At 40.8% G+C, this 13,911-nt stretch overlaps 1 protein-coding gene across 3 annotated transcripts in view; it reads right to left on the bottom strand.

Moving 5' to 3' along the window:
• Positions 1–2,053: 2,053 nt before the first annotated feature.
• ctnnbip1 (catenin, beta interacting protein 1) overlaps positions 2,054–13,911 on the bottom strand; it is an 89,749-nt gene continuing 77,891 nt past the window's right edge. For all 3 annotated transcript variants that reach the window (XM_059952274.1, XM_059952272.1, XM_059952275.1), the window contains one exon: positions 2,054–4,042. In XM_059952274.1, coding sequence (XP_059808257.1) covers positions 3,984–4,042 — 59 coding nt within the window. In that variant the 3' untranslated portion in view covers positions 2,054–3,983. The remainder of the gene's footprint in view (positions 4,043–13,911) is intronic.

Raw genomic sequence — 13,911 nt, forward strand, 5'->3', positions numbered from 1 at the left:
AGACTAGAGAAGCTAGGGTATGTTTCATTGGAGAAGGCTGAGAGCTGATTTATTACAGGTGAATAAAATGGTGAGATTTAGACTGAGTAACTAGAGGAAAAAATTTGCCATTGTTGAAAGGTTAGGAGCCAGTAGCCTGGCACACAATCCAAGTGTAAAATGAGGAGAAACCCAGCAGCATGTAGCTACGGTCTGGAATGCACTGTTGAGACATTCGTCAGACCACACTTGGGAGTACTGAGAGCTGCTTTGGGCCCCTCATCTAAGAAAGGATGGGGTTGCATTGGAGAGGATCCAGAAAGTTTCATAAAAATGATCCCAGGAAAGCAATGCTTAGTGCATGAGGAGTGTTTGATGGGTTTAAGCCTGTACTCGCCAGAGTTGAGTAAAATGGGGGAGGGCGGGGGGTGGATATCATAAAAAACCTAATGAATATTGGAAGTCCTAAATAGGATGTTTCCTATAGTGGGGAGTCTAGGACAAGAGGGAACGGTTGCAGATTAGAACATCCCTTTAGAACAGAGATGAGGAAGAATTTCTTTGGGCAGAGGGTGGTGTTTCTGTGGAATTCATTGGCATAGATGGTTGTGGAGGCCAAGTCATTGGGTATATTTAAAGCAGAGGTTGATAGGTTCTTGATTAGTCAGGCTGTCAAAGGTTACATGGAGAATGCAGGAGAATGGGGTTGGGAAGAATAATAAATCAGCCATGGGGAATGGCAGAGCAGACTTGATAGGAGCAGAATTGGGCTATTTAACCTATGTCTTATGGTCTTAAAATGCAGTGGACACAGATTAAATTGTGGATTTCAAAGGAGAAATGGAAATATGTGAAGGCAAAAAATCAGCAGGGCTATGAAGGAAGAGCAGAAGTAGTAAATGTCTAGACTGCTTAACAGAAAGAGAGACATTGTACCAGATAACCTCCATTCACACTATTACAGGTATATAACATTCATCAAACATGTAGAGTTCAGGGAGTACCTTGAAGGAGAAAAAAAAGAGGTAAGAAGGGAGAGAATCTTGGGAAGGAATTTCTTGGCAGCTCAAATTGCAGATGTTCATAATGAACTAATTATGTCTGGGGAGAATAAAGTGAACAACATTTAGCTTGTTATAGGATTGGAAGTAATTGAAGATATAGAGAGGGAATTGAGAACCAAATTGAGAATTTTAATATCAAGAGGAGGTTTAACTTTGTTCAAGATGAAGAATACAAATTGCAGAGCACCAGAAGAGGCAGAACTCCAAGAGCAATTCAATTTCTATTCTATTTGAATTTCAAGATTTCTTTCAGCCTGATTGATGAATTGACCGCAAGTATTAAAATGGGGACTATTGCATAAGTTTAAAGACATTCCAAGACCATGAAGGACAAAATGTGAACACAACTGTTCACCACTTCCCACATATCTAGAGAAAATAACCAGCTCAGGTTGGTGGAAGTCACTTTAGTTTCTGCCATTGAGTCTCCTTCCAGCACTCTTCATGTAGACCAGGAGTTCCCAACTTTTTTATGCCATGGACCCCTACCATTAACCGAGGGGATCTGTGGACCTCAGGATGGGAATCTCTGATGTAGACTGCTTTCTAAGTAAATTGACACCGTCAGTTATACAGTTTGCTGTTGGCTGTGAGACACGCCAGCTATTCCGCTCTGCATCCAATCCATTGCTTGATGAAGCATCAGCAATGGAGACTGTGATACCAAAAAAGGCCCAAGTGCAAACCGTTCATTGGTGCAAAAAAAGACAACGTACTTCATCAAAATTGACACGACAGTTCTCAATGTATTTTCAATTATTCTAAGCAGTAAGATGAACAATTAGAATTCTCACAACACCCAATCTCACTGACATTTTGAAAACTGTGTATCCACCACCTGACATAAATGGAGGGATGTCAACCAATCAATAGCAATTATTAAATAGTATGAAATTATCTTGTGCCAAAGTTTCTGGCCAAGAGATGGGAGGGAGAAGAAGGGTGTAAGACATAAGGTATATGACATACAGTGTTGATAAACACTTGTACAACTCAAAATCAAAAGAGAGTCAAGGCAAGGCAGACTTTATTAAATCCCCATTACCCCTGCCCAGCTGCAGATGTAAAGTTCCTCTCAGTTTTCTATAATATTGACAAGCTTGAGCATCCCTCAGCTTACGTACTAAAGAGGGACAACAGATTTGCCATCAGTTTCTGTTGAAATCTAAAACAAATACACCTGATCTTTTGCTTAGTAAAACACACCAAATACTGGAGGAACTCAGCAAGTCAAGCAGCTTCCATGGAGGAGAATAAACAGTTGATATTTTGGGCCGAGACCCGTCGTCAGGACCCTTCCTCTAAATTTTGTGTGTGCGTTACTCTGGATTTCTAGTATCTGCAGGAACTCCTATGTTTTTGATCTTTTGCTTCCTGAGGAGCAGGATTTGCATTTAGTGGTGGAGGGAATAATGGGATGGAGATTGGAGGGAATCACCTTAAACAAATTTAGAGAGCCTTGTAACGGAGAACCCTGTCTCTTGAATCACATAGCCCTGATGGGTTCAGATGAAGGACCTCAGTCCGAAATGTCGACTGTTTATTCCTCTCCATAGATGCCGCCTCACCTGCTAAGTTCCTCTAGTGTTTTGTGTGTGTTACTCTGGATTTCCAGCATCTGCAGAATTTGCTTTTATCACATAGCCCTCATTAATTTATTCTTGACATGAGGATATTTTTATAAAGAAAACAGTATCAACAGTTTTCCTTAACCATGATTCAAATCAAGTATAGAAGTTTTTGGCACAAAGAATCTGCCTCCGTATAACCGATTTAGAAATACCCAGTTCCAAGAAATACCTGTAGATATTTACAACATCAGGCACCTGACTTCCAAACAGGCTCTCGAAACAAAATCACACATACACATGCACTATTTGCTTCACTCGATGAGAGTCAAGCCCGAGAGGTTCCAAAAACAGGATACAGTCAAAACCTGTTCTTAACAAGACATTATTATTCTTTTTGTGGGACTTTTTTAATAGAGACAAAGCGGACATTCACTTTGTTCACATCAAGGACTTGGGCGCAGTGGTTTCAGTTAAATGGATGCCCTTGGGCCTTCAAGGCCAGTGACACTGTGTTGGGTTTAGTTACCTCAGTAACGGCATCCACAGAAATCAATAACCAACTGCATGGATCATTAAAGGCAGATCTCTCCCTGATGACTTGCTACCTCTGCTGTTTAATTCCATTTGTAATATACTTATGTCCCCCGGAGTATTTCCTTCAAGTAAATTGTTATTCAGTGTCAGCCATTTTCTTTAAAAAAAAGTATGGAAGGGGAGGGCAAGGCATTGGACACAGTAATGCAAGCACTCTGAATACATTTTGGTCATCGTACATAAATAAATTGTCCAAGATTTTAAAATTTGTTTAAATTCAAACAAAAAGAACAAGTAACCATATTAGTTTTAATAGGACATAAAAATGAAATTTAAGTTAATGTTTCACTTGTTGCATATGGTGCTGTTTCCAGGGAGGAGCCGTTGTGATTTGTTGTGTTTACTAGGCTGCAGTAAAAGGACATGTGATGTCAGTCAATTCTCCACAGAGTCCACCAGCATGAACTGGAAAACACCATCTCCTTCCACAGGAGGAGTGCACAATGCAGAGCATCGGGGGCAGAGGCCATCATGTGTCACACAATGTCCAAGCTGCAGTGACACTGCAAACTAGGAGCAGCTGTAATAAACTTAAAAAAAATAAAGACAATGCACACAAATTTAAAATAGAAGAGGACAGTGAATCCCTTTGACCAACCAAAAAGAAATTGGGCCTTTTTGCCCCTGGTCGTTAGAAGCAGTCCAGATGCACAACCCTGGCAGTCACAGGCTTTGCTGTGATGCTCAAGTACACGAGGAGACAAGCAACTTGTGAGCATTCTGGATTCTGCATTAAGAATCGTCCGTAATCTTTCTGCCTGCCACCTCAAGTCCTTCATTGCCGCCTGTCCTCAGTTTCTTGTCTGGAGAAGGCCATCACAACGTCCTCTGCACCTGCAAGATTTAAGAGAGCATTACTAGACATCAGATGACAGATGTGATACTTGTTAAAACTTACTGTAGACACCAGCTAAAAAGCCACAAATGAGCAGGTCGATACTGACAGGACTCAGTTTACATTGCTGACACTGGAATCTATTAGTCATGATGGAATAAGAAGTTCTGTAAAAATAAATTCAAATATACAATAGAAGATAGTCTAAAGTCATTACAACTAAGCTTTAAAATCAAATCAATCCATCAATTCTCTTTTATCATTTCATAATATCCTGTTTAATTATCACAATAATCATTACCAATCAAAGGAGATCACATTACAGATTTTTATATTTAAAAAGGACTGATTCTGTGGACCTATTAGGTAAAAATCTATGTTTAATACACTTCCCCCAACATAAATGTGTAAACTTATATTGCGGATGAGATATCCCAAGAATCATGTAAATGATGTTAACTGATAGCCGAAGTCCTTGGGCATATTGTAACAAAGATGCTACAAACTAGGCTTCACAATCTGGATCTGATCTGCCTCTTTAGGGTCATTCAAGGACACTTGGTGGGGAAGATGTCTGAAACAATCATTCTTGAAAATTTAGGCAAAGAGGACCTGGGGAAATGGAATACAGCAGAAAAACAGGGTTGCGATGGATGATCTACCATCATCTTACTGAATGTGGAGCAGCGGCTATAAAGCTTACTCTTCATCCTTGTCTTCAAATTTGGTTTCAGCCTGTAGTATTAAGTGTGTGATCAAGTGGTAACAATAAACACCAGTTTTGGTAGATGCTGAAAATCTTCAGCAAAACACACAAAGCATCTATGGATGGGATAAACAGTTGACGTTTAGGGCCGAAACCCTTCATCACAACTGGAAAGTGATAAGTGAGAACAGGTGAGGCTGAAAGTGGGTGGGTGGATGAAGAAAGAAGCTGGGAGGTGATAAAGTGGAAGAGGGAAAAGGATGAGGAATCTGATAGGACAGTGGACCATGGAAGAAAGGGAAGGAGCGAGGACATCAGGTGGAAGTGGTGGGCAAATGAGAAGTTAAGGGGAAACAGAATTGGGAATGGTAAAGGGAGAAGGGGGAGGGAGAGAAAATGCTAAAATTGAGAGGAATTGATGTTAATGTCATCAGGCTGGAGGCTATCCAGATGGAATACAAGGTGTTGCTCCTCCTACCTGAGTTGGGCCTTATCATGGCAATAGAGAAGGCCTGGATTGACACGTGAAATGGAATGGGAAGACAAACTGAAGAGGGTGGCACATTTTTGCTGGACTGATCAAAGGTGCTCAATGATGCAGTCTAAAAATCTACATATTTCTCCTCTGAGTCACTGTGTGGAGAATGACTACCTTGTGTTTGGGTGTGTTGGACAATGTTCTTTGATTTATCAATGTTGATAACTGTTATTGGTGTCTTTAATCTAGAATGCTTCATTTGTTCAGTGACTACAGCATGTTCAAAGACCAAATATGTTCCCTTTGTTCAAAGTAAATTTATTATCAAATTATGTACATGTTACCATATACTATCTTGAGATTCATTTTCTTGTGGCATTTACCAGAAAAATAAAGAAATACAAAAGAACTTATGACAAATGATACATAAACAAAGACCGACAAGCAACCAATGAGCAAAAGATGACAAATTGTGCAAATAACTAACACTGAGAATACGAGTTGTAAAGAGTTCTTGAAAGGAAGATTGTGGGTTGTAGAATCAATTCAAAGTTGTGGTGGGTGAAGTTAACCACACCAGTTTGGGAGCCTGATGGTTGTAGGGTAACAGCCTCAGAATAAGGGATGAGAACCAAGATAAGAGGAAGTTCTTTGACCAGGAGGTGAATCTTTGGAATGTATTGCCATTGATGGCTGTGGAGGCCAAGAAATTTTGTATATTTAAAGTAGAGAATGATAGGTTCTTGATCAGTAAGAAGGCCCAGGGTTATATAGAGAATGAAGTTTTAAAAATCAGCCACGACTGAAGGGCAGAGAAGTCTCAGTGGAACAAATGGTCTAATTTTGCTCCTATGTCCTATGTTTTGTGGAATTATTTGTTATACATATTGAAATTTTCAAAGAAAATTAAACCTCAGGGAATTGCCCACTAAAATTACAAAGTGCAGAACTGAAATAATTGTTCTGTCTTTCAGGTATTTGCTCTAGATGTAATATGCATATCCAGCAAATTTGGGTATTTTCTGTGGGAGCATTTTGGTTCCATACTTTTATGGCAGGAAGTTAAAAAAGATCTATCAAATATAAAATTACTTGAATTTGTCCAAACCATATTTGAATTTCCTGACCTTATACAAATAATATGCAGACAAGTTCAGTAGCTTTCCACATCAACTCTAAAATGGCTGAATTCAGCTTCAAATACAAGCTTGCAAAATAGTTCTCATTCCCAGACTGAGCACATAATCTAATTGCCTGCAGATCAGTTCCTAAGTCTCACCGGATGCTGCTCTAAATGTGATGCTGTGCTCCAATAGCTTGGAGCTTAACCCAACAGTTTCCTCTCTCTCGCTGCAGCCTTTAGTGTACCTCTCAACAATGACTATCATTGAAGGATCTTAATTTGGAAGTCATGAAAAACAACTCGAACTCATAAGGTATCTTTACCACAAGCACTGAATCAATGCCCGAAGTTTGATCCTGTCTTTGTCATATGCTGAAACTTAATTCCATAAACATATACAACATTATTTAGCTTTTATTAATACTACTGTTCTTTCTCTAGGTATGGGAAGCAGCTGATATAAGTTTTCTGCTGTTTTTTATATATATGAATGGGGGACCATGGCAGTATTAGCTGGACGGTGGTGTAGTGGCATCTACACCAGAGTTTGAGGTGAGTGGTCTTGGGTTTGAATCCGGCCAGTTCCTTGCACGTTTTCCACCTATGCTGGGTTGCGTATCGAGCTAGCAACTCGGCATCATAAAAAAACAGACAAAATGTGTGCCACAAGGCACGGAAAGGAACAACAACTACCATGGTAGCAAAGTGGTTAGCGTAACACTTTACAGCACCAGCAATCATATTCTGCTCCCACTGTTCTCTGGAAGGAGGAGTTTGTACGTTCTCCCTGTGATTGTGTGGGTTTCCTCTCACATTCCAAAGACGTATGAGTCATGCTATGCTGGCGCTGCAAACGGTGACACTTGCGGGCTGCCCCCGTATGTGCTTGGACTGTGTTGGTTGTTTACACAAACGACACATTTCATTGTATGTTTTGATGCATGCCTGACAAATAAAGTTAATCTCTTTAGAATGTTTACGCTCTTCCACTCAGAAGCCTCATTTATCAGCAGTCACTCTTCTTTAAGTGCTATTAGCAGTTTACAATGCACACAGAAAGGCACTAACTAGGCCGATGAGAGGTGATAAACCATAAATTGCCCTAAAGCTGCGATCATTAACAAGAGCTGCAATAGATAATACATATTAAGCTCACCGTGGAAGACAGTGAAATGTAATTAGCGCAGTGGTTTCACTCCGTGCTTAGGCTAATCCTGGTGTGTGCTAATGCATAGTAATGTACAAATATATAATTACTTCTAATTACTCTGATGCCCAACATCAGAAATGAATCAAAAACATGGCTGAAATAAGCTGGCACGAGATATTTCAAAGCAAGTTTATTAAAAATACAAATACTGTTGATAATTTCCCCACATGATCAGAAAATTCAGAAGTAACTATTTTGAAATAGGAGTAAAAAGTGAAGACAATTATTATTTGAATTAGGCTTGAACTATACGAAAGTGAACTGGCCCAATGGACTATGTTCCCTCACTTTACTCTCCATAATCTTCAAACTCTCCCTGGTTGTACTCATAATTTCGGATCAAGTGAAGACTCAAACATTAAAGTCTTCATTCTTGTTTTGAAATCTCTCCATGTTCTCAATCCCTTCTTTCACTCCAGTCTCCTCTGGGGGTCCATAAACCTCTAATATTTTTATGCTGCTCCAATTCCAGCCATTTGTTCAACGCAGAATTTAAAACAATCCAAAACTGGCAGCTAAGCCCTTTGGCTGTCCAGGCCCTGAAGTACATAAATGTCCTAAACACACCTTCCTGCTATCTTTGTTTCCTCCTGCAAGAGTTGCATTCATGACAAACCCGTTTGACCTGTTTTTCTGCACTATGATCTCAAGTAGTTCAGCATTAAATTATGGTGCAAAGTGTACTGGAGTATTTTGCTATGTTAAAACAACTGAAATAAATGCAAGATAACTGGCAGGGTTAGAGAAGAGTTGGAGAATATATTTCCTATAGTGGTGGGTTAGGGTGCTTAGAGAAATGTATTTATGCAAAAGGCAATAGATTTGTGGAATATTCTTCCCATGAAGATTAATTTAAACTTTGTTAATTGACATTTCAAATGGAGATTGATGGACAGACAAAATGAATGAGAAAATTTTCCATGAATTACCATAAAAGTGGAATGGTGTGAGGGGGAGAGAGAGGGGGGAGGGAGAGAGGGGGGGGGAGAGAGAGGGGGGGGAGAGAGAGGGGGGGAGAGAGAGGGGGGGAGAGGGGGGGAGAGACGGGGGGAGAGAGGGGGGAGAGAGGGGGGGGGAGGGGGGGGGAGGGGGGGGAGGGGGGGGGAGGGGGGGGGAGAGAGGGGGGGGGAGAGAGGGGGGGGAGAGAGGGGGGGGGAGAGAGAGGGGGGGGAGAGAGAGGGGGGGGAGAGAGAGGGGGGGGGGAGAGAGAGGGGGGGGGGAGAGAGAGGGGGGGGGAGAGAGAGGGGGGGGAGAGAGAGGGGGGGGGAGAGAGAGGGGGGGGAGAGAGAGGGGGGGGAGAGAGAGAGGGGGGAGAGAGATATTGAAAGATTGGTTTTGTGTGTGTATGTACAAGTTTAAAAGTCACAGAGCTAAAAATTTAAGAAATTGGTAAAGAATAGATCATTCATCACCTTGTGCAACACATACAATATGCTGGAGGAACTAGGCAATTCAGGCAGCATCAATGGAGGGGGAAAAAAACAGTTAATGCTTCAGGACAAAATTCAGTCCTGATTTTATGCATGTTGCTCGAGGTTTCCAGCATCTGCAGAATTTCCATGTTTATTTCATCACCTTGTGCCTGCTCCTCCATTTGAAAGGACGATTGCTGATACGATTCCTGGGTTCAACACCACTTTACTTCCACAATCCTGATTCCTCTACAATGTAACTATCTGTGTATTGACTTCAGCCTTCATTATATTTAAGGATTCAGCACCCACAGTAACTTATGAAACAGAAATCAAAAGATTCAAAAAAAAAAATTCCTTCTCATTTCATCCCTTGCCCTCATTCCATGTTGAAGATGTTGGCCATATTCAAGTCACTTGTGTCTTGAATCTTGAAAGCTCCTTGGTTGTGGTTCTCCACTGAGGGGAAAGATCACCACAGTATCTATTCTCTCAACCCCCACACCCTCCCACATTGTGTTTCTCTTAATACGATAATCTGCACTGTTTTTCAAAGTCCTAGAATACTTCCCCTCTGTCGTTAAATACCTTTGTTAAATATTACTTTTCCTGAATATTCCAAATTATCATTAAATTATTTTCATTGTTTTCTGGTTAAATTGTCCTCGGGGTTTGAAAAAGAACCACCAGATTTAATTTTTGTCTAAAATTAATATTAATAACTTTTCAAATTAACCACCCACACCCTCATTGTTTCAGCCTGATCTTTTAAGAAGCAGTGTAATGAAATGCACAGGGATCGCCCGCAGCATCCCAAAATATGTTTTAAGAGATTTGTAAATGTTGACTGAGTTCAGCAATGGTTTCACCCTTCATAGCTCAAATAATGGTACAATAAGGTTTCACAGTGAGCATATGTAGCAAACAAACACTACACATATACATCAAATATGAACATTAAAATATAGGTTTGAAAAATACTTTAAATCAGGCAATTCTCGTATGTGAATGATTTTTTTTCTAGTGTTGTCATGGTAGCACTAGCTTTATGAACAGCCTTTTGCAATCAAGCACAGTATAAACCTTTGTAGAGTGCAAAACCCTCCTTTAGAATAAGGGTGCAGCATTCAGAACTGCTAATCAAGGGGAGGACCAGTATTTTCAAAGATTCCAGTTAATTGCTATAATTTTCTTAAGAAGTTTGTGGGTTGATTTATTAGTTGAGTCTGTGTGTTACTTCAAAGGAGTTAGAAATAAGCTGCAGCATTATAACAGAATAACAGAGTCCAACAACGTACATGAAGCACTTGTATTCCCTGGAGTCCCAACTCCAGAACTGCCACAGGCTCATGTAGAAAAAAATCCAATTAAACAAACTGTTCCACCTGGTTACTGAGCTCTAAACACAACAAACAGCACACTAACTGGAAGCAGTGTCTCATGTACCCAATGCATCATGACAAGCTGGCAGCAATTATTTTTCATGGCAATTACATAACCAGTCTGCAATGTATACTTTTTCATTCCAATTTGTAATATGGGAAATGATGCTTTTCATTTAAAAAAGAGCAGATTAACTCCTGATGAAGGGTCTCAACCCAAAATGTCAACTGTTTATTCCTTTTCATAGGTGCTGCCTGACCTGCTGAGCTCCTCCAGCATTTTCTAAGTGTTACTGTAATAAGAACTAACTCATTAGCTCTTGCTGGTTACATTCACACTGAGCTCCCCATTCAGAAAACTATTCCCAACCTACAAGAAAATAACTCAATATTTCAAAATTCCTGATGGCCACCCATTGCCTCCTTTACTGCTACAATGAGGCCACTCTCATATTCAACCTGGGTTGTTGTTGTCTGGGTCCATGTTGTTTGTTAATGCAAAAGACACATTTTACTGTATGCTTTGATGTGCATGTGAAAAATAAAATGAACCTGAACCTGAATCTGGGTAGGTCCAACTTGATGATATGAACATTGATTTATCTAACTTCCGGTAATGTTTCCTCCCTCACTCTTTCCCTTATCCTTATCTGTCCATCACCTCTGCCTGGTTCCCTCCTCCTTCCCTTTCTTCCATGGCCGACTCTCCTCTCCTAACAGATTCCTCCTTCTTTAGCTCTTACATCTATATATCACCTCTCAGCCTCTTACTTCATATCCTCCTCCCCCAATCTCACCTATCACCTGCCAACTTGTAGTCCTTCTCTTGCTCCCATGTTTTTATTCTGGTTTCTGCACTCTTCTTTTCCAGTCCTGATGAAGGGTCTTGGCCCGAAATATCAACTGTTTATTCCCTTCCCTCGATGCTGCCTGACCTGTTGGGTTCCTCCAGCATTTTGTGTGTTGTTCAAAATTTCCAGCATGTGCAGAATCTTTTGTGTTTATGATTCCCCAAATTCAATTTGTAGTTTGAAGATTAACCCATTTGTTTCATCCCTGTTTTATGCAATGAAACTATCACTGAAGAAAATGTCCGTATCTCTGACATGCTCCTCTCAAAGTTCATACATACATCTTGAATACTGGTAAGAGATTTGACCAAAGTAGTACAAAGGCATCTTTTCCTTTCCTGCCAAAAAGGACATCGATAGAGATGAGGAGAAACTGTTTTCCCCAGACAGTGGTGAATCTGTGGAATTTCTCTGCCCAGGGAAGCAGTTGAGGCTTCTTCACTAAATATATTTAAGATACAGTTAAATAGATTTTTACATAGTAAGGGAATTATGGGTTATGGGGAAAAGGCAGGTAGATGGAGCTGAGTTTACAAAGAGATCAACTATGATCTTATTGAATGGCAGGGCAGGTTTGATGGGCTGGATGGCCTACTCTTGCTCCCCTTTCTTATGTTCGAAAAGGAAACATTATAACCCAGTTACCAGAGCTTTATCCACTTGCTTCATCGCTTTGTATTTTCTTTATGGCTTCACAACCAATGTTTCTACCTGCAATATACACAAAATGCTGGAGATACTCAGCAAGTCAGGCAGCATCCTGGAAATGAATGACCAGTCGATGGGAACCTGGACTGGAAAAGAAAGGTGAAGATGCCAGTACGAGGAGGAGGAGGGGGTCAGGAAGGAGGGCAGGGTTGGGGGGGGTGGGGAGGAAGAAAGAAGCTGGGAGGGGATTGGTGGAAAAGACAAATGAGGTGGAGGAATCTAATAGGATAGGACAGTGGACCACGGGAAAAGGAGGAGGGGCACCAGGTGTAGGTGATGGCAGGGGAAGAGAAGAGGCAAGAGGCCAGAGTGGGGAACAAAAGACGAGGGAAGGGGAAAGAAAAAAAATTATTGGAAGGAGAAATTGATGTTCATGTCATCAGGTTGGAGGCTAGGTAGATGGAATATGAGGCACTTTCACCCTGAGAGTAGCCACATCATGGCAGAAGAGGCAGCCATGGACCAACAAGTCAGAACAGGAATGGGGACAGGAATTAAAATGGTTGGCCACCAAGAAATTCCACTTTCTGCGGATGGAGCAGAGCTGCTCGACACAGTGTTCCCCCAATTTACGTTGGGTCTCAAAAGTATAGAGGAGGCCACACCTGAGCACTGTATATAGTAGATGTCCCCAGCAGGCTCACAGGTGAAGTGTTGCCTCACCTTGAAGGACTGTATGAAGCCCTCAATGGAGGTGAGTGAGGGAGAAGATGAAAGGGCAGGTGTGGCATTTCTGTCACATGCAGGGCTATGTGCCAGGAGGGAGATTGTGGGGAGGGACGAATGGACAGAGAAATCACAGTGGGAAAGATCCCAGCAGTAAGTTGGAGGGGGGGGGGGTGGCGTGGTAGTTGAGATGTGTTTGGTGGTAGCATCCTGTTGAAGGTGGTGATGCTGCATAGAATGATGTGTTGGATGCAGAGGCTAAAGACAGATAGACTACAGTTCTCCTTGTCTTTGTGTCATCCACCAGTTTAGCAACTGTTTATTCCAATTTCTTCATCCAAATTATTTATGGAAACCATAAAACGCTGAGGATCTGGCAACAATCCCTATATCACAGTATACTTTACACTCTGTCTACAAGAATAAAACCCTATGTAGACTTACTATCTGTTTCCTATTAGTCAGTTAATTTTTTTACCCAAGTATCAGAAAAGGTTCATGAGGATGATACTGGGACTAAAGGGCTTGAGTTATAGGAAGAGGCTAGATAGGTTGGGACTTTTTCCTTATAGAGGTATATAAAATCATGAAAGTCATCAGTAAGGTGAATGGTCACAATCTTTTCCAGGGTAGGTGTAAAAAAATCTAATAATTCATTCCTTATTCAGCAGCAAGAGGCATTTGCAAACATATTACAGTTTACAAAAATTTACTTTATTGAGATTATTTAAAGACTACTCATTAAACATCACACTAAAATACGGATCGAAAGAATATGTGTCAAACTACCAATGAATCAATCTTGTACAATGCTGAGGGAAATACAGGTGCCTGACAGCCCTTTCTACAGTTCTCTCTCTCTCTCTGACTGGTGTCAGCACATCTTTTAGCACGGGGTGCAACTCCAGCCTGAAGCAAGATTTTGATTTGCACAAAGAAACAGCCCTTCTGTTTCTTTCAAACTCTCTACCCGAGCATTTTATTGTGGTACCAGGCTGGACTTTGTTACTTGTCGTGACCTTCGGCCTCAGCACATCAGGTTTTGCAGAAAAACAAGTTTTCACCATTATCTATGTTCTCAAAACATTCTCCCCATTCCCAGTTGACACCTTTTTGTCTTACATACTTTTGCACATACTAAGGAGGAATCAAATATAACTTCTGGAATATGGTTGAGTAGGGAAGGATTTGAAAAAGGACTTGAAGGGTGAATTTTTCACACAGAGACTACTAGATGTATGTATGGAATGAACTGGCAGGAAGCTGTAGAAACAGGTGTAACTATTAATTTAATTAAATTAATTTATTTATTTTGCCATTTGACGGTTTTTG

The sequence above is a fragment of the Hypanus sabinus genome, chromosome 27, assembly GCF_030144855.1.
Source record: "Hypanus sabinus isolate sHypSab1 chromosome 27, sHypSab1.hap1, whole genome shotgun sequence".
NCBI classification, from domain to species: domain Eukaryota; kingdom Metazoa; phylum Chordata; class Chondrichthyes; order Myliobatiformes; family Dasyatidae; genus Hypanus; species Hypanus sabinus.